This window comes from Pelophylax lessonae, assembly GCF_965119305.1.
Source record: "Pelophylax lessonae genome assembly, chromosome: 2".
NCBI classification, from domain to species: domain Eukaryota; kingdom Metazoa; phylum Chordata; class Amphibia; order Anura; family Ranidae; genus Pelophylax; species Pelophylax lessonae.
Window position 1 is genome coordinate 309,083,597 of NC_138769.1, and position 20,140 is coordinate 309,103,736.

The 20,140-nt window shown below is 42.9% G+C and overlaps 1 protein-coding gene across 1 annotated transcript in view; it reads right to left on the reverse strand.

The window, feature by feature from the left end:
* Positions 1-20,140, reverse strand: part of KDM5B (lysine demethylase 5B) — a 99,806-nt gene that overhangs the window by 16,445 nt on the left and 63,221 nt on the right. Inside the window, exons 19-25 of the mRNA XM_082244501.1 lie at positions 16,004-16,118; positions 14,279-14,631; positions 14,031-14,169; positions 13,774-13,953; positions 11,629-11,790; positions 3,804-4,283; positions 2,900-3,011 (exon numbers count right to left, since the gene is read on the reverse strand). Of these exons, the coding sequence (XP_082100627.1) occupies positions 2,900-3,011; positions 3,804-4,283; positions 11,629-11,790; positions 13,774-13,953; positions 14,031-14,169; positions 14,279-14,631; positions 16,004-16,118 (1,541 nt within the window). The remainder of the gene's footprint in view (positions 1-2,899; positions 3,012-3,803; positions 4,284-11,628; positions 11,791-13,773; positions 13,954-14,030; positions 14,170-14,278; positions 14,632-16,003; positions 16,119-20,140) is intronic.

Below are 20,140 nucleotides of genomic sequence, written 5' to 3' on the forward strand. Positions count from 1 at the left end.
CAAGAATTAAAACGAAATTAAACTTTGGATATCTAACATATTTCAGTTGTTGGTGAAAACAATGGAAACATCAGTTTATATCAGGAATTTAATTAGACCGCCCACTACTTCCAGTCTTCTTGCCGATTCACACATATGCAATGCAGGAACACTGCAAATCCACTGCGGGTTCCCGCATGGCACTCGACTTGCAGACAGTTCACACTGCCATATGCGAATAGCTGGGGTTGTCAATACAAAAGTTAACGACACCCCCAGATCAGTTTGCATATCACAGTGCAAACTGTCAATTCGGACATGAATCGGATCTCATAGGTGTGAACACCCATGCGATCAGATTCTGGTGCAGACCAAAAAAAAAAAAAAAAAAAGTCCTGTGCGACTTTGGTTCGAATGCGATGCAAATTCAGCCATACAATCTATATGGCTGAATTTGCGACGCACAGACATCGCATGCGATTTGTAGAGCAGTGTGAATTACATGCGATGTCTGAACTGGCACTTACAGGGACTCCAGCGGCTAATCTTTTCAAGCTTTATCACAGGGGTTGTTACAAACTTCATAATGGTGTCATGTCATCAATTAAGTGACATCAAATAGTGCAGCGCTAAATTAAAAGTTGAAAAAACATGAAGTGAACATGTATTAGTTCTTTAAAACATAACGAAACTACTAAAATATAGTCCCAGAGAAATAATTCCAAAATAAAGATGGAGGAGTCCTACAAGCTATGAAAGTGATGAAGGGAAGGATAAAGCCGGTGTCATCAGCCAAATTGCAATACTGACCTTACCAGAGATTGTGTGACCCCCAAAGAGTGGTCAATCTGCGCTTCCTTACAAAAGCCAAGCCTGAGCTCCAGACCGTTTGGATATCCTCCCCTGTCGGTAGATAGGATGGCACCAAGGAAATAGACAGGCAAATACCAGAGGTATAGCCCTCAGTATGCAACTCCCCCCCTCTGGGATACCTCCAAGTCTCCAGACATGCAATAAAAGAGGTAATCCACATAATCTTATAACGTTTACAACCCATTTACTAAAATAAAAAAAAATTTAAAAAAGCAGCAGCGTGTGCTTAGTTCCCCTCTACACGTTTCGTCATACTTGACGTCATCAGGGCAGAGCTACACACAAACGCTAGACGAAGTCTTTTGATGACGAAACGTTGGCGACTCCAGATGCAAAGTCCACACGCCCCCTTACGGAGCCGGCTGCTTTACATTGCTTGATGCTGTTTTGGACAATTGCGGGACGCCGCACTGTTCTATGTACCTGTTTTTTACCTTCTCACTGTGAGTAGTATTCTTTTAATAAATTGGATTTTATATGTTACGGAATTACGCTATGGGCTTTTATTCTTTTTATATACTCATGCTTATATGATGGAGTGATTATGAAGCATTGGAGCTTGACAACCGCTGGTGACATTGGTATAACATCTTGCTGGGAGAGGCTGTCTCATTAAATTGAGTAGCCAAGGAGTTCTGGTAAGCTGCTTGTGATACTTGTGCACAGAGGTGTCCCCATCCTTCACTTTTCCCTGGGTGTCACTGAAAAGGATTGTTCTCCTCAACACCTTGCATGCGGATTCATTTTCATTTGCATTTCTGTTTTGGGACTTTATTCAGTATTTTGGACACCATTTTGCTTATATTGTATATGTTTTTTTTGTGGTTCTCCACTTGCCACATTATTATTCAAATTACTTTAGCGCTGCACTTTTTGTAAAGATTTTGGTTATTGATCACTGTTAGTTGATTTTGGTGCTAGCTGCTCACATAATTCATATCGAATACACTGCCATTTATTTAACTTAGCACAGGAATTTTTTTCTCTCCCTTTATACACACAAACGCTACCATGCCTGCACGATTGATGGTCGGCCATCTTGCTTCCTGGAAGAATGACCTTTCGCCATTTACATGCCCGTCTTCTCGTTTTAAACGTTAATACACTATGTGCATTTTTTCTTTTTATTGCATGCCTGGTGACTTGGGAGTTATCCCAGAGGGGGAGTTGCAAACTGCGGGCTATATCTCCCATCTTTTTCCTGCCTATTTCCTTGGTGCCATCCTATCTACAGACAGAGGAGGCTATACAAACGGTCTGGAGCTCTGGCTTGGCTATTGTAAAGGAAGCACATATTGACCAGATTGACCACTCTTAAATATGGGGTCACACGATCTCTGGTAAGCACAATATTGGGATTTGCTTGGTGACACCTGCTCTATTCTGCCCTTCTTCACTTTGACGGCATGTGGGACCCTTTATCCTGATTTATTTTGGATTTCTCTGGGACTATATTTTAGTAGTTTTATTATGTTTCGAAGACCACATACATGTTCACTACGTATTTTACATTTTTAATTTAGCGCTGAACTATTGTGTCGAATGTCTGGACATTGTGCACAGCAGCTGTTTATTCCTAATTTTTTCACTATTTGCACAGATTTTTTTCTGTCTTTTGAAGGGACACCTCTGTGCCAACTCACATTTTTGGATGGAGCCGACCTTTAAACAACATAGAATATTTAAATGTTTTCAAAATCATTCTGATACTACTGTAGCAAGAGCATTAATATCGCTTATGTAGATGCTTTTGTTTCCTATGATGTTTACAAAGCATACTGCTGCCTGAACCTAAAGAGCATAATTCCCTACCTGATATTGAAAGCCTAACTGAACTGTGTATGTTTTGAAGCCTGAGTTGACAGCATGCGGCATGCTACCATATGCATTAGTACCATTACTGGGGGCAATGTACACCGATGAGCTACCCATATTACATCAGGCAGACCCTGTATTGGGGCTGGTGATGATATTTGATGACCAACCTAGTTATGCAAATATCTACACAAGAGTCTAATCTATAAAGTAGGAAACTTGTGCTACTTACCATTTAGAGGGATACAATTACGCCCGGGAGAAAATGGAGAGGTGATGTATGCTGTCCGGTTGTCCCACTCATGGGGCAAAGAAAAAGATGTGGCCCCAACACTTTGTGACACCTGAAGAACAGGTAACTTACATTAAATATTTACATTTTCCCTATGACATAATTGCCTAGCTGGAAATAACCACAGTCTGAGTATCTATCTACATGCAGTAGATGGTAATGAAATACAGTAAAACCTTGGTTTGAGAGTAACTTGGTTTAAGAGCGCTTTGCAAGACAAGCAAAATTTTCAAATAAATTTTGACTTGATATACAAGCGATGTCTTGATATACAAGTAGCCTCAAGTCACAGCTGAGTATAAAAGAGAAGAGAGGCGCCTCTAAGTGTAGCAATATGGTTAAATTTAATGAAGGTACAACATTTAGCAACTCACATGGTTGATGATTGGAACAGGCACATCTAAGGATGCAGGCATCCAGGCTAAAGCTGTCCACATAGACCATCCTCCGCACCGCCATCTACGTCATCCCTTGCATGCTGTCCCTCGCTTTCAGATCGCTTTACTGCAGGGTGGTCTTCCCGGTCAAGATTACATACTTAGATGTGCCTGTTTTATTCATCAACCATGTGAGTTGCTAAATGTTGTACCTTCATTAAATGGAACCATATTGCTACACATCATTGCAATGCTATAATCTTATATGGACTATAAACTAAAGGACTTATGAATAAATGGTTGTGGAACGAATCATCTGAGTTTCCATTATTTCTTATAGGGAAATTTGCTTTGATATAAGAGTGCTTTGGATTACAAGCATGTTTCCGGAACGAATTATGCTCGCAATCCAAGGTTTTACTGTAAATTATTTTTAAAGACATATTAACAGTATCTCAGACTCTTACATTAGAAGTCTCTGTCAGCTGTCCAGCAGTGGCTTGCCATCTGTTGTAGAACTGACTTGAACTGATCCTCTCCTGTGCCAGTTTTATTTCTCCAGAAGACAACATATGTTGCGCCCGGTGCTGCCAGTTCACTGTCCTCTCAATAAGATAGCGGAGGGCATCTCCCTCTGGTAGTCGAACACGTAAACGTTGTAGAGATGCCAATAGAGGGAGAATTTTTTCCAGAGGTGGTTTCTTTGATCGGTGACATTGTGGACATAGCCAGACTTGGGATCCATGCTTTGGGGCAGTAATGCAGCTAGAGTGGAAACAGGCTCGGCACAGTTCACACTGGATCATGGGAGCAATGGGTGCTCCCTGACATATGCACACTTTCCAGTCACTCTGTTCTTCCCTTGATAAGATTCTGTTCTCATTAGACATGCGTACAGCATGTAAAGACTCCATCTCATGCAGTCTTGCTTGACCCAGAGTTGCCATCTGTTAGAATGTACAATTAGAGAAGATGAAACCACAAAATTCTTAAGATCAAATCCTTGATTTAGACATATAGGATGCCGCCTTTAACCCTTTTCCCTGCTGGAGACTTTTCCCCCTTTTTTGCACACATGCTAAATTTTTTTTTTTTTTATTAAAAACAAACACTTAAAACCCCAAAATATTATATAACTTCTAAAACAGATAACCTATAGAATAAAAGGTTGGTAGTTTTAATGTTGCTTAACCACTTCTGGACTGGAAGATTTCCCCCCTTAATGACCAGGCAATTGGGCACTGCATTACTTTAAAATGGACAATTGCGCGGTCATGCGACGCTGTACCCAAATAAGACAGATGTCTTTTGGTGGTACTCGATCACCTGTGCAATTTTCTATTTTTTTTTTTTTTGCACTATAAAAAAAAAAAAAAAAAAAAAGAGAAAAAGAGAGCGACAATTCTAAAAATGTAAAAAATCTATTTTTTTATAATTTTAGGCCAATCTGTATTCTGCTACATATATTTGGTAAAAAAAAAATCCCAATAAGTGTATTTTGATTGGTTTGCGCAAAAGTTATCGTGTCTACAAAACTAGGGGAAAGTTTTATGCCATTCTTATTTATTTCTGTTTACTAGAAATGGCAACGATCAGCGATTTTGTGCGGGACTGAGACATTGCAGCGGACAGATCGGACCCCTGACTTTGACACTTTTGGGGGGACCAGTGACATTACTACAGAAACCAGTGCCAACAATGTGCACGGTTACTGTAATAATGACACTGGCAGGGAAGGGGTTAACCAAGGGTCGATCAAAGGGTTTAATGTGAGCCTAGGGTGTTTTCTAACTGTGGTGCTAACAATGTGCACGGTTACTGTAATAATGACACTGGCAGGGAAGGGGTTAACACAGGGGTGATCAAAGGGTTTAATGTGAGCCTAGGGTGTTTTCTAACTGTGGTGGGGGGGAGGGCTTGTGAAAGCAATACAGAGACCTGTGTTTCTAAATAGGAGGAACACAGGAGCTCTGCATTGATTCCTGAGAGAACAACGGTCTGCTGTGTTTACAACAGCAGACCGCTGTTCTCTCTTCACAGGGAGCGATCGCAGGTGCCCGGCGGCCCCGCTGATCGGCTTCCTCACTGGCGAGTGGGCACGTGCCCCCAGGATCACTCCCGCAAACTGCTGTAGAGGTACGGCAATTCACGAGAACCTGCTGACCTGCCACTGTATATAGGTGGTGGCTGGTCAGCAAGTGGTTAATATTAGTGAAACGGTTTATTAAAGCAAAAATATACATATACATACATACATACATACATACACACACACACACATACACATACATCCATATACACACTCACCCACATTAAAATTACTTTAATGCACACAATTTCCAAACATTCTGGAAAATGTAAAAAAAAAAAAAAAAAAAACATGCTTAAGCCAAGAAAAGCGTTACCCAAGAGGTCAAGACTAGAATATTGTGTGCAGCCTTCAAAAGTCAGCAAATTATGATGCCCAAAATTTTTACAGGTAATGCTTTAAAACCCTTTTTACAGATTACCAATTTAGCGTTAACTGTAAATGACGGTCCTATAATTATGGTCTGGAACATGGGGACTGAACCTTTACTGGCTTAACAAGTGAATTACCACTTGCAAAGTCAGATCTATAAAATGCAAAAAAAAAAAAAAAAATTATGGCTGCTACCGCTAATAGAGGTGAACGTGTTAAACTGAGCCACCAGTCAATAGTTTTGTCAAGTGACTTAAAATTATAATAATGCACACACACACACACACACACACACACACACACACACACACACACACTACAGGTGCATCTCTAAAAAATTGAATATCCTTAAAAAGGTAAATTTTTTCAGTAATTCAATTCAAAAAGTGAAACTCCTTTTAAATAGATGCGTTACACACAGTGTGATATATTTCAAGCATTTCTTTCTTTTAAATTTTGAGGATTATGGCTCTTACAGTTAGCGAATACCCAATTTTCAATATCTCTGAAAATCAGAATATTACACAAGACCAAAAAAAAAAAAAAAAGGATTTTTAGTACAGAAATGTTGGCTTACTGAAAAGTATATATGAATTTTACAGTATAGTATGCATTAAATACTTTTTCAGGGCTCTTTTTGTGCAAATTACTGCATCAATATGGCATAGCAGTGATCGGCCTGTGGCACTGCTGAGATGGTCTAGAGACAGTGGGTTCTTGTTCCATTTGGCAAAAATCTCCTTCTGTATGGGACCTGGTATGGGACTGAGCAAACGGACCCGCCTCGAAGGTGTAAACCATCAGGCCTAGCACTTGCATGCAATTCCTGAGGGATGATCACTGGTCGGACAACAGGAGCTGCACCGCATCCTGCAACTTCTGGAGTTTCACCTCCGAAAGAGAAACACCCTGGCGGATGTCGTATCCAGGGTCAGACCCAGATAGTCCAGTTTGGTGGACGGGACCAGAACAGATTTTTAGAAATTCAGTTTCTATCCGAACTCTTGCAAGGTTCGCACCAAAATGCCCAGATTGTCTTTCAAGGCATTTGGATACTCTGCTCGCAGAAGGAGATCGTCCAGGTATCCCAGCACCGCAATCTCCTTCTGCCTTAGTAATGCCAAAGCCGAGGAGCCAAGGGGAGACCAAAGAGTAATGCCATGGATTGATAGTGCTTCTCGCCCACGGGAAAGCAAAGGAAACGCTGATGCCCAACATATATTGGGATATGAAAGTAAGCGTCCTTGATATCAATAAGAGGTCAGGAAATCCCCTTGATGAAGGGATGCCATTACCGTGCGAATGGACTCTTGAAATTTCTGAACCCATACAAAGCGGTTCTAAGCCTTGAGGTTCCGAATTGGATGGACCTTAACTGCCTTCCTGGAAACAGTAAATAGGTATGAATAAAACCCCTGAAAGCGTTGCGATTGCAGAACCAGTACAATGACCCCCTGTGAAAGCAGCTCCTGTACCGCCACAAGAAGACCTCGTAGGCGATCTGGGGACAAACACAGATTGGAAGGAAAGAACCCGGAGGCAAGGTCCGAAAGGCAATCTTGTAACCAGACTGAATCCACTCGTGGACCCATTTGTCTTGAATCAGGAGGTCCACAGATCTGGAAAGAAATTAAGATTGTCCCCCAACCCCAGATACAGAGGAGGGCACCCTTTTAGGCAGAAGTGGGCTTGTCTGCAGTCCCAGAGGGGCCTGCTCTTGACTTACCAGGCCAGGGCCTCTTAGAACCCGCTGCAGAGTTACGGGTGGATTTTGATCCCGACAGACGAAAAGGACCACTTATAGGTTGAGAAGAAGTGGCTATGCTTGTGACTAGCCTCTTTACTCCTGGCAGTCTGTGGAAGCAGAGTATTCTTACCTCCAGTAAGACCTTTAATGATCTCCCCCATGGAAGCTCTGAACAAGTGGTCTCCTACAAAAGGGAGATCCGTTAATACCTTCTTGGAAGCCTGGTCTGCAGACAAGTATTTTAGCCATATCATGCGGCGAAGAGTCCCCACTGTCACAAGCACCCTGCAGGCTAGGGGAGAAGCATCCAGAGAGGCATCACAGATGTACTGCAACCCCTGGCCCACCTGGTCCACCAGGTCACGAGGAGGTTGTCCACCTTCCAAATCCTGGCGCAGGAGCTTAGCCCATTCCGTTTATGTCTGTGAAACCAAAGTTATGGCAAGCACTGGCAGCATAATGGAACCGGCCATGGTGAAAAGGTATCATACCAGATATTCAGCTCTCTTGTCAAAGGGGTCCTTAAAGGACAGAGAGTCCTCCACCGGAAGGAGGGTAGCTTTATTCAACCTGAAAACCTTAGAGTCCACCACGGGTGGTACCGTCACTTTCTTTAGCAGGGACTCTTAAAAAGGTAACCTTCTAGTAAAGTGCTTAAGGACCCCGACAGTGTGTTTGGGGGAAGCCCACTGACTTGCAACAATGTTGTCGAAATAGGTGGGAAAGGGGAATACCTTTGCCACCTTGGAGGTTCTGAGAGTATCAAACTGCACCATCGCAGCCGACGCAGTAGTAGCTGCGTCCTCCAATTTTCAAGTTTCCTGCACTGATACAATCAATGCATCCACCAGTGCCTTTTCATGCGCGACTGTAGTAAAAAAGGAATCATCCTATCAGAGCACTCCCAGTAGGGTGACTCGCATGCGCCACGGCCAAATCCACCTCAGAATCTGAGGAGGCAGAGGATGCCGGTGAAGGCGGAGGATGCTTTTTACTCCTATTTTAGAGGACCAAATCTACTTTAGACACCAGTGACTGCAGGACCGCCATCATAGCAGACAAGGCGGACTGGGACCGCACAGGCTCCACAGCCTCTGAGAGGGGGCCAGGTGGCTACGTGCTCCAGGGACTCCATGGGTTAACCTCAAACCGCCAGCAAAAACGTGTTTAATTTCTCTGAAAAATACAAACCCACCACTGCACCAGCGGTACTACAATTCCCAGTGCACCAAAATCGCTAGATCGGCAAGATGGAGCCCAATAACCCCCGCAGGGACTCACCACCCCCTTCTCAGATGCAGAGTGTCAGGCTGCATGATGTGCGGTGATCAGAGAGGAAGAGGAAGTTCACATAAGTGCCCCTAGAGGCCCATCACCTCCCAAAAGGCTCCAAAAACATGGCCGCTGATTGATAGAAATGGGGAACATCAAGAAAATGGCTGCCGGACTACACAAACATGGCCGCCGATAGGCACAGCAGCCATTACCAATAAAATGGTGTGCCCATGCAGCTCCCAGGAAACTCCAAGGACCGCCAGGTAAATTTGGACAGCAAGGGGGCCACCGCTAGGGCCCATACCAGGACCATTCCCCCAAAAAGGCAGCATTTGTGCCGCCGGCTACACCCCCCACCCCCACGGCACCCGCTCGACACCCAAACCATAAAATTCAGGCATGGCAGCTGAGGGGCTAGGTATGAGGGATGTTTCGCAGAGGGACCCGAGATTGAGGGGGGAGCATAAAAGTGGGAAGGGCACTCGGGGGTCAGACCAACCTAGGGAGGGGAGGGGCGGGGGGACACTACTTACCGCACCATGGGACAAGGCAGGTACCACTCCAGGCAGACCACCCACCATCTTGGCATGGGGGTGCTGAGGGCCAGAAGTACGCTGCGAATCAGATCACGACTAGGATCGTGACCAGGGCTATGCGTCTTGGCGAGACGTTTTACTCGCCAGCTCCGTCCATTGGGGCTATGTTGTGGCCAACTCAGCACGGAGCTAAGGTCGGGTCATTCTCACAGGAACAGAAAATAATAAAAAGAAAAAATGTTGTTTAAAAAAAAAGGAAAAAATGCTTGAGATCCACGCAAGGAACTAGGTCCTTACTCCTGACTAGGCAGAAAAAAAACTGAAGTCCTATAGCAGAAGTGGGAGTATACCACCTGGGACTGCCCTATAGGCAGGGTCATTTTTTTTTTCCCGCCTAGTGTCCTATTTTTATAGAGCAGCATAAACCCATCGGTCAAAAAGATATGGAGCTGTGTCCATCAATGAACGAAAGAGAATCCTAGTTTTCTGAGATACTGAATTATAGGTTTTCACTAGTTGTAAGCCATAATCCTCAAAATTAAAAGAAAGAAATGCTTGGACTGTATCACTGTGTGTAACGCATCTATATAAAATATATGAGTTTCACTATTTGAATTGAATTATTGAAATACATTTCTTGATGAGATTCAGATTTTTTGAGATGCACCTGTATATATACACTGGAGATCAAAATTAGAGCACACCCTACGTTTTCCTAAATTTCAAGGTCACTGCTTAGTCCTATTTGAAATGATTTAAAGACTGGAGTAAAAGCAGTTTTGCTAAGCATATTTCATGAGTTACATATATTTTGAAGCACAGAATAAAAAACTTCAATGAGATTTAAAAAAAGAACATTGAACAAAATTAGAGAACATTTTCAGATACCTCCCAGTTATTGGTGTTAATCTGGCACCTTGTGCTAATTTCTTTAATTATCTGACAAACCCTTTTTACCTGGCAGCCTAACTTTCCCGTTTTCACTGACTTTGCAAAATGGTGATGGGTGGTGGGATGACCCTTTCAGCCATAGCAAGAGAAGTTTGTTGCTCCAAATCTGTGATTTCTAGAATATTGCAGCTTTACGTCGTCACAAACTCATTCAAGTTCCCCAAGAAGGCTGGTCGTCCACGAAAGACAACTGCAAGTGAGGATAGGATAATGCAGAGAATCTCAATGGGCAATCAGTTAGAAACTGCAGCTGCAATTGCTTGCCAGTTCAGCACTGAACAGAGTAAAAATCTGTCTGGTCATACAGTGTCTCGCCATTTAAGAGAATTTGGACTGAAAGCCCACTCTGCAGTAACCAAACCTCTCATTAGAAGAAAGAACCAAATGGCTAGACTAACCATTCTTGAGGAGCATGTTGTGTGAACAGAGGAGAACTGGTCTAAAGTTCACTTTAGTGATGAAAGCAAGTTTAATTTATTTGTGTCTGATGGGAAACATTAGGTTCGTTGTCAAGCTGGGGAAAAAGACTGATCCCGAAGTGTCAGTGAAAGGCGGAAGGAGAAGCGTCATGGATTGGGGGATGTTTTTTGCAGCAGGAGTTGGGCCTCTTATACAGCTACATGGCAGAGCGAATGCAAATGTTTATTAGAACCTTCAACAACATGCGGTTCCTTCCTTGCGTTCATCAGCCAGCAATTTTCATGCACGAAAATGCCCTGTTACACACCAACACTGGTAAAGCGGTTCCTTAAAGCTGAAAACATTGAAATAATGAAATGACCAGCCCAGAGTCCTGATCTAAACCCAATAGATGAAAATCCTTGGTGACAAAGTTATGGTCAAAAAACCCATTACAGCCACCAAACTGTGAATGAGACTGGAACAAAAATCACACCAGAGTAGTGTGGAAGTCCTGTGGCCATAGATGTGCTGAAGTCATTCAAAGCAAGGACCTGTACACTTCCTACTAATTGTCGATTGTTGTAACCTTTCTCCTTGCTACAGTCATTGCTGTTCTCTAATTATGATCATATTGTTTTCTACAAAATAAAAGTTTTTTTTTTTTTTTAGTACCTTGGTTATTTTGAAAAACACTGTTCCATTAGCATGGTATCGCCACAACAAAAATTCCATCAAATGTTGAGTAATGAAGAATACATTATTACTGAAAAAATCTAATGTTCATAAATTGCTCACTAATGTTGATCAACAGACGTGTGTGTGTACATATTTATGTATCACACACACACACACACACACACACTACATAAAACACAAACACACTGAAAATATAGAAGTCAAAGCAAAAATATTTCACTTACAGCAGTAGCAGTGTCTTTACTTTCATTCAGAGCTTTCTCAAGCTCCAGTAGGCCATCTGGCTTTGGGTATTTCTTCTTACCCCCCGAAGCGGTCTGCTCCTTTATCTTTCTCATTTTTCTTTTTAAACCTGGAGAGCCAACATCACTTCGAGGACAGAGAACCTGAAAAGAGGTTTAAAACGATAACATTATACATTACGCTAGAAACTTCCTAAATTAAGAGGGTGAAAAGTGAGTACTGTAAACATTCGTGCTCATACAGTTGAAGGTTGGTGACAAAAAGTAATAATTTTGAATGTTCAGTAAAAAGGAAAGAAAAAAATAAATAAAAAAAGAAAAAAAAAAAAAGAAAAAACTTACAATAATAAAATAGGATGGATCTTCCCTTTACTCTGCCGCGAGCTTTGATATGTAACTGTAATGTGCAGGTTAGCCCCATTAACTTCTATGGCTAATGCACAGAATGCAAATCTCTGAATAGAGGAAGGCTGTGCTCATTAAGCAATGTCTCCTTAGAGATCTTTGCCCATGTACAAAATCCTAGATTTATTGAAGTGTTTTCCTGCCCTCAAGTTCAGAACATGCTTAAAGGAGTAGTCTGAAGCAAAGTGTTTCTGGGGGAAATAGAGCATCACACAAAGTTATAACACATTCAAATATACTCACGTTTTCCTTATGGTCTCCTTCCCGGTCTTATCCTCGTTTTTCTCTCCAGCCGGAAGCTGGGTCTTCTGATGACGCTCAACTTCTTTCTTCTTCATCCGCCGCCATCTTCGCCCGGTGACTCATCGATCCCAGGAGTCACTGCGGGCTGCGCCGGCCTCCACGCCCGGAGTCGAATACTCCCCCTGACCTAATTTATGCATATATGCGCTGAGCTGTCATTGGCTCAGCAAACGCCGATTGGAGCGCTGTCCTCCAATCAGCGGTTACGTACCGCGCATGCGCACGTCTGACCGTAGAAAAATCTACGGATAGTAAATTTCTACAGAAGTCCATTGTACGCTTGCGTACTATGTACGCTTATTCACAGCACGTCTTGCTCCTGTACGTCTTGCTCCTTATGTACGGGAAAGCTGTGACTTGTAGTTCTGGATAAGGGATGGTTGGGGGGCTAACATGGAAAGGGGGTATGTGTATTGTACTTTATTTTACCATTATGGGATGGTGATTGGTGCACAACTTCCGATCCTTCGGCCCGCTGCTGCTCCGGCACTACAACCTCTAGCGATGTAAGCTTTACGTGCTTACATCGCTAGATGACGCGTGCGTGCGCACGCTCGCATCGGCGGCCGAAAGCTCATTGGAGCTCGGCAAGCCAATAGAAGAGGACGTATTTTACGAGGCGGGGATAGGGAAATAGGTGCGAGAGGAGGGGGCGTGTAATATTATAATTTAGGGAGGGGGCCGAGCGGAGGAGTCACAGGGGGAGGGCAGGAGATTACCGGAAGAGATGAGCGGGCATGCTGGGAGAGGTAGTTTTATCATGGTGGCCATAGAAGAAAACCCGGAAGTGCTGAAAACTTCAGGAGGGAATAAAAGAATAACCGCTGGGCCGATTTTCTTGAAAGTGGCGACATTGAAAAGGTATTTCAATTGGCTAAATTCTGGCATTTTGTGGAATGGGGCTTCAGACTACTCCTTTAAGAGCCGGTTCACACTGAGGCGACGCGGCTCCTTACTACTTCGGGGGCGACTTGTGCATTACATTACACCACGACTTCGGAGCGACTTGCAGGGACTTCACATAATGGAAGTCTATGCAAGTCGCTCCGAGGTCGCCCCAAAATAGTACAGGACCCTTTTTCTAAGTCGGAGCGACTTGTGTCGCTCCTATTAGAACGGGTCCTGTAGCGGTCAATGGAACGCGAGGGAGCACGACTTGTCAGGCTGACAAGTCGCGCTAATGTGAACCGGCTCTAATAAGAGTAAGGAGCTAAAACAAAGCTAAAACAAAAGTATGCGCTAACCTTTATATATCATTACCCCCCACCCTACCACAGTGATCATCACATTGACTAAAGGGTACATAAGCAGAGTGACTCCGCTAAACTCTCCTAAATGGTTAGTATTATTGTTGCATAATACTGAAACCAAAATTGAGACAGAGAAAATAAATGAACCCCTTATTTTTTGGGTACTTACCTCTAACAAAGTGTAGGGCGAGTTAGATGTTAAAAATGTGCTGGTGGCACACTCCGTCCAAGAATAGACTTCGCCCACAAGGGCTTCAAGTCTTGGCAAAGGACCAAGATGGACAGGAATTACTCTACCCTGATTCACAAGTTCAACCAATCCATCCAGAACAGGAACTCTAGGCCCAGTCTTAAAACAAAAAGATTCAGAATTATTAACTTATTTTGTGATGATCTATTAAAGTAATAGAAGAGTGTAAAACTAACCTGCAAAGTCTCCACCTTCTGCAGCCATTCTCGAGCTCTTTCAACAGCATCCCTTAAAGACTCCACACTTGGAAGGTAAACAGGGACAGTTTCTGCTTCCCGAAGGACAGCAGTCACAGAACTAAGATTTTGCCGGGGCCTATAAGAAACCAAACATACATTACAGAAAAGAAAACTGGCTCTGCACGCCTAACTTTCCAGCAATTGAAATGCTGATAAGCCACAAGCTGATGTAACTAACATCTAACCTTGCTTTGAGCAGACTTTTGCACCGGTCATCCATATGTTCTGACATAGTAAGGAGCTCCTGAAGCTCAGCCATTGCTTTCTCCACAGTAGGATGAGGAGCCAGGCCCACACCCAAATCTATAAGTCTCCTCATAATATCCAGTGTCAGTGTCCCAGGATCCTGGCAGGCTTGCTGTTGTTCCTCTAACCAGCGAACTTGTTCCAGGCGCTCTCGCAAACTTTCTAAGGGTAATTCAAGGTCAAACTGAAAGCTGGAATCAAGAAGCTGCTGCAAATCACTTGACCTGGGCATATCTGTTGCTAAAAGCTTCTGACTGCGTGTTTGAAATTCCTCCACGCGGCTTAGGAGGTCCTTAAAAAGAAAAAAAAGAAAAGATAATAAAGGTCACTATTGTAAAGGAGGGATACAAAGATAGGGAGGGGAAAGATAATGGAAACAATGTTCTTTCTGAACAGCAAAATAAAACAATATCTCTAGTAAGCACATATGCAAACCTTAACCACTTGCCGACCGCCGCACAACAATCTACGGCGGCGGTCAGCCCCTCACAGGCAAAGTGACGTAGGGCTACGTCACTAACTTGTGAGGGTCTAGGGAGCGAGCGCGCGCCGCCGGAGGCGCGCTCGTGGTCACGGACCCCCCCCCCGCGCGTGTGACCGGCGGACCTGATGTCCGCCGGCCACTCTGAGATCGGCGGGGGAGAGGGAGAAAGTCAGGCAGCTTGTGTAAACAAGCTGCCTGTCATTCTCCCCTCTGTATGAGAGATGATCATATGGATCTACTATGTAGATCCGTTGATCACTCTGCATACAGCTGAAGCCACAGCCAATCACAGTTAGACTCACGCCCCTAGGGACACACACAGCCCCTCCCTCTCAAATAAAGTTAACCCCTTCACTACCAGTGTATTTTTACAGTAACAGTGCATATATATAGCACTGATTACTGTAGAAATGTCACTGGTAACCCCAAAAGTGTCAAAAATGTCAGTCAAGGGTCCGATCTGTCCGCCGCAATGTCGCAGTACCGCAAAAAAAAAAAAAAAAAAAAATCGCAGATCGCCGCCATTACGCGTTAAAAAAAAAAAAAAAACAACAAAAATCTTTCCCTTAGTTAGTAAACGCAATAACTTTTGCGCAAACCAATCAAAATACGCTTTTTGCAATTTTTTTTACCAAACATAGGTAGCATAAAACAAATTGGCCGAAAATGTTAAAAAATTTTGATTTTTACATTTTTTTGGGGGGGAATTTCATATAAAAAAAAAGGGAAAAATATTGCTATTTTTGCAAAATTTACGCACTTTTTTGTTTATAGCGCGTGATCAAAAAAAATCGCACAGGTGATCAAATACCGCCAAAAGAAAGCTCTGTTTGTGGGGAAAAAAAGGACGCCAAATTCGGTTAGGTACAGCGTCGCACGTCCGCGCAATTGTCCATTAAAGTCACGCAGTGCCGAATCGCAAAATATCCCCTGGTCAGGAAGGGGGTAAAATCTTCCGGGGCTTAAGTGGTTAAAAAAAAAAAAACTTACTAGTAAAGAGGGAAGTTGAGAGGTTCCAAAAGAGCACACACAAAATACAGTCTTACAAAATATCATACATTAAATAACATAATAAAATAAGGACATCATCTTCGCTATGGTTTTAAGCCAAGCATGGAAAAAAAGTGTCTACTGCCGGTATATATTTTATGCTTATATGTATGTATAGGTTTATAAATACCTTGAGCTGAGGTGTCTGGTTGATGCTACATGGGAGAGAATGTAGCTGCTTTACAAAAGACTTGAGTTCACCAACAGTTAGTTGATTCTGAGATTTTCCACCCCCTGACCGGAACCTGCAATGGACATTAGAATGGCAGAGGAAAAAGGCAAACCTTTAGCTTTGGGCCAGTGTTTATTGCAAATAAGTTTGACATCATTTTGTGACACTTCTAAGATAATTCATTGACTGACCCTTGACCTCCTATCCTGTAGTTGATCTGCTTCTAGTGGGTTTTTCACTCCTATTGACTTTCTGGAATTTAAAACCCACCTGAAGCGAACAAAGGCAGGTGGACATACGGCGTTAAATAGTTACTCCAGTAAAAAGGGGGAGGGGGTATTTTTCCCAGAATGAGTGGCACTTACATGACATAAGTACTTCTCAGCTTTTGAGCCTGTGTGATGACGTACTTCCACAGGTGTGTTAGCAACAGTTTGGGCTCAGAGGAAATGGACAGAATGACATGATTGTCTCTCTGCCTGAAGAGGAACAGCAGCACTGAACAAATGATGAATCTGTGGACAGCACTGGAGCATGGAGAGGATATAGAAACTCTCCTTGCTTTAAATGAAATAAAACGTTAATACTACGCACTCCATTTTGTAAGTAAAGTCCCGTACACTCAGGTTAGACAGCTGCCTTTAGCAGACAGGACATTGGCAAACAAAGCAGTAAGGACAGCCCTGTATAATCTTTCCCACTCCCAACAAGCCTCACTTATTTATCAAGGAAAAAAAGGAGTTAAAGAAACAAAAGGAGAAGAATCAGTTTTCTGTAATGTACTCCAGAAGAAGGTTTTTACAGCAAGACAGAAAATCAACTTCCCAATTATACATTACAGGATGGTATTCTAAAACCAATAGGATGTCCAGAAACAGTCCAACTGAAGGGTGAGCAACAAAGTAAACAAATGCCTAACAGCCAGGAAAATTAACAAGGGAAGACACAGGGGGCCCTGCAGCTTTACAAGGCCATTTGGAGAACTCGCTGGGAGAAAGAACAACATGAATTATGTAAGGCCAGCCTTACAAAAAGAAGCTGTAGCAGAGAAATAAACCCAAACACAGTGTACCAGAGAAGACAAGATAGGTCCCACAAACTACAACCTGGGATGGAATTTCTTTTCCCCCCACTAGGCAAATTACCCCTTCCAAGTGCAATAGCAGATTATGTGAGTTGTCAATTTCACAGCCTTTAAAAGCATAAAGGTAATCAAATTTGGTCAGCCCTTTTACCTCAGGACCCAGGCATCAACAGCCAAACCAATAAAGTCAGTGACCAAGAAACCGGATAGTAGACTCACCCCTGGGGGGCCAGTTTGGTGCAATAAACATCACTGGAAAACCTTCCATCTGATCCTGCAGAGAAGGGGAGGAAGGAGCTTTGGAGAAGAAAAGGCATTGACCAGGTTGAACTGATTGCATAGAGTCACCAGAATATTCAACTGCAAAGGTCTGAGGTATAAACCCTATCCAGTTCGTTGTTGAGCCTAGAAGCCAGGAGGTCCATATTTGGGGTCCCCCACATGCAACAGAGCTCAAAACACTTCCAGGTGAAGAGAATATTCCTTGAATAAAAACCTTCACCGAACCCGGCACATCATGAATAGTGGTAAATAACCAATGACAGCGGCCAGTTGTCAATAAACCGACGAGCGTGCGAGGAGAGAGATAGCAGCACCGCCCACCCCTGCCTCATCCGTGCCGCCACCTCAGTGCTCATCCGTGCCGCCATCTCAGTGCTTATCTGTGCCACCTCAGCCATACAGTCTCTCACAAAAGTGTAATGGGTAGTCAGGAAACTAGATTTGCAATTTTATGCCCCTAGAGCACCCGACGGTGCTCCCTGAATGTTGAGCCTCTGTATGTGGCTAGGCTGTGTAAAAGTCTCACACATGTGGTAGTAGCAGAGTGTATTTGGGGTGTAATTTATGATGTGTTAGAATTATCTTATAAATGGACAACGTTGTGTAAAAAAAAAAAAAAAAAAAATTAAATAAAAAATTATGTTTAGATATTCTTTTTACATTTTCCAAAAACTTTTGGGGAAAAAAATATATGTTCAAAAGACGCATAATGCCTCCTAGATTATGTGTTGGGGTGTTTGCTTTCCAAAATAGGGTCATTTGGTGGGCGTTTCCATTGTCCTAGTGCTCCAGGGCCTTCAAAAGTGTGATTGATAGTCAGGAAATTATTTGTAGGCTGTGAATAAGTCTCACACGTGATTTCACCATACTCAGGGTTAGCATAATGTATTTAGTGGTGTAGTTGCAAGTAGGCCTATACAGGGTGTGGGGAAAAAAAACTTGATATGACAATTTAGAGGGAAAAAAAAAAAGTCTTCATATTCAAAGAATTGTGGGAAAAAATTACAACTTAAAAAAAACTCACCATGCCTCTTACCAAATACCATGGAATGTCTACTTTCCAAAAAGGGGTCATTTGGGGGGGGGGGGGGGATTTGTACTGTCCTGGCTTGTTCGTGTCTCAAGAAATAGCAGTACATTAGGTGTGATCAATTTTCAATTATTGGCACCATAGCTTGTAGACTCTGTAACCTTCACAAAGGCTAAATATTATAGATTTGGGTTATTTTGTACAAAAGATAAGTAGCAGTATATCTTTTGGCCAAAATTTAGAAAGAAAATATACTAAAATTTGCAAAAGTTTGTGTCTTTTTCATTTATAACGCAAAAAATAAAAAACCCAGTGATGATTAAAAACCACCAAAAGAAAGCTCTGTTTAAGTGAAAAAAGGACAAAAATTTAAAACGGGTACAGTGTTGCATGATTATCATTCAAAAATGTGAGAGCGTGAAAGCTGAAAATGGGTCTGGTTAGGAAGGGGGAATAAGTGGCCAGTGGGTAAGTGGTGGTTAAAAACTAGAAAATGCACAATAGGTACCCGTAAGGTTTTATTAAGGGCTGGTTCACACTGGAATGTGAAAATGTTTAATGTGATCCTGTGCATTCCTATGTAGTGCGATGTTGACAGTCCATTCATTTGAATGAGCTGCAAAACACACTGGAATGCAGAAATCGTAGCGCACACACTACTTTTTCAGACACTGCACCGAACTGCAGGTTACTATGATGCAATGCTTTGGTGGCTGTAATCGTGTTTGAGGCACCATAAACAATTCTTTGGCACCTATATGACTCTCCCAAGGACAACAAGTTTACTTATGGTGCAGGTAAACGTGCACAGAACACGTTTTGACCCTATGGCTATTACATAGCTATAAGATTGTAATTACAGGCGATGTTGCAATATACATTGAAGACCAGTTATAGATGTGGGCAGGGGCCACTAAGGGGAGGTCTGGGCTACCGCCAGGCCCACCTGTCCCTTATCTATTCATTAGCTTGCATGTGCTCCCACTGTGGAGACACTTATAAATTAGTAGCGTTAGGACTGCAAGCAATACAGGGTGCCGTGAAGGGGTCTTGCTGCTTACACATGCATTTGCAAATGTGTGTTAACTAAACCCCCGTTTTTAAAATACATTGTTAGACAGGTCAATTCGGTTTGTAAGCAAACTGGTCGGTGAGTATATTTACTAAGGGCCGGTTGTTCTCACGCACCTCATTTAAAGTCCCAAACCTTTTCCTAATTTTCCATATACAGGGATTGAGACGCTGAGCCTTACCCTAGCTTGTGCCTCATTTAAAGTCCCAAACTGTCTTTATTCAATGTGCACAGAACACCCCTTTCGTGTTTTGGTGTGAATGGGCTTGAAGACAAGAAATGGCCGAGTCTCTGACCAGCTCAGCCCACTTTTTTGGGAACTGCTGTTCACCAGGATGATGCCAGGCACTGTACAACAAAGGCTGTAAAAGTACGTGTATGGGGTGATTTAAGCAGGCAGTGGTATTTTTTAGGAAACCCAGGCTGGCGATCTTTGGCAAGGCCAATGCAGATTGCGCTAGGTCAAGGTACGTGTACACGCCATCAATAGGCAAAGAAATAGTATCTTTAAAATACACTATATAATCTAATTGTACAATCCTCTTTAGATATTCCATCAACTGTAGTGATTTGCCTGCCTGATTTGGTACAAACTGAATGGGCAGTTTAGGGGTGACCTAATTTAGT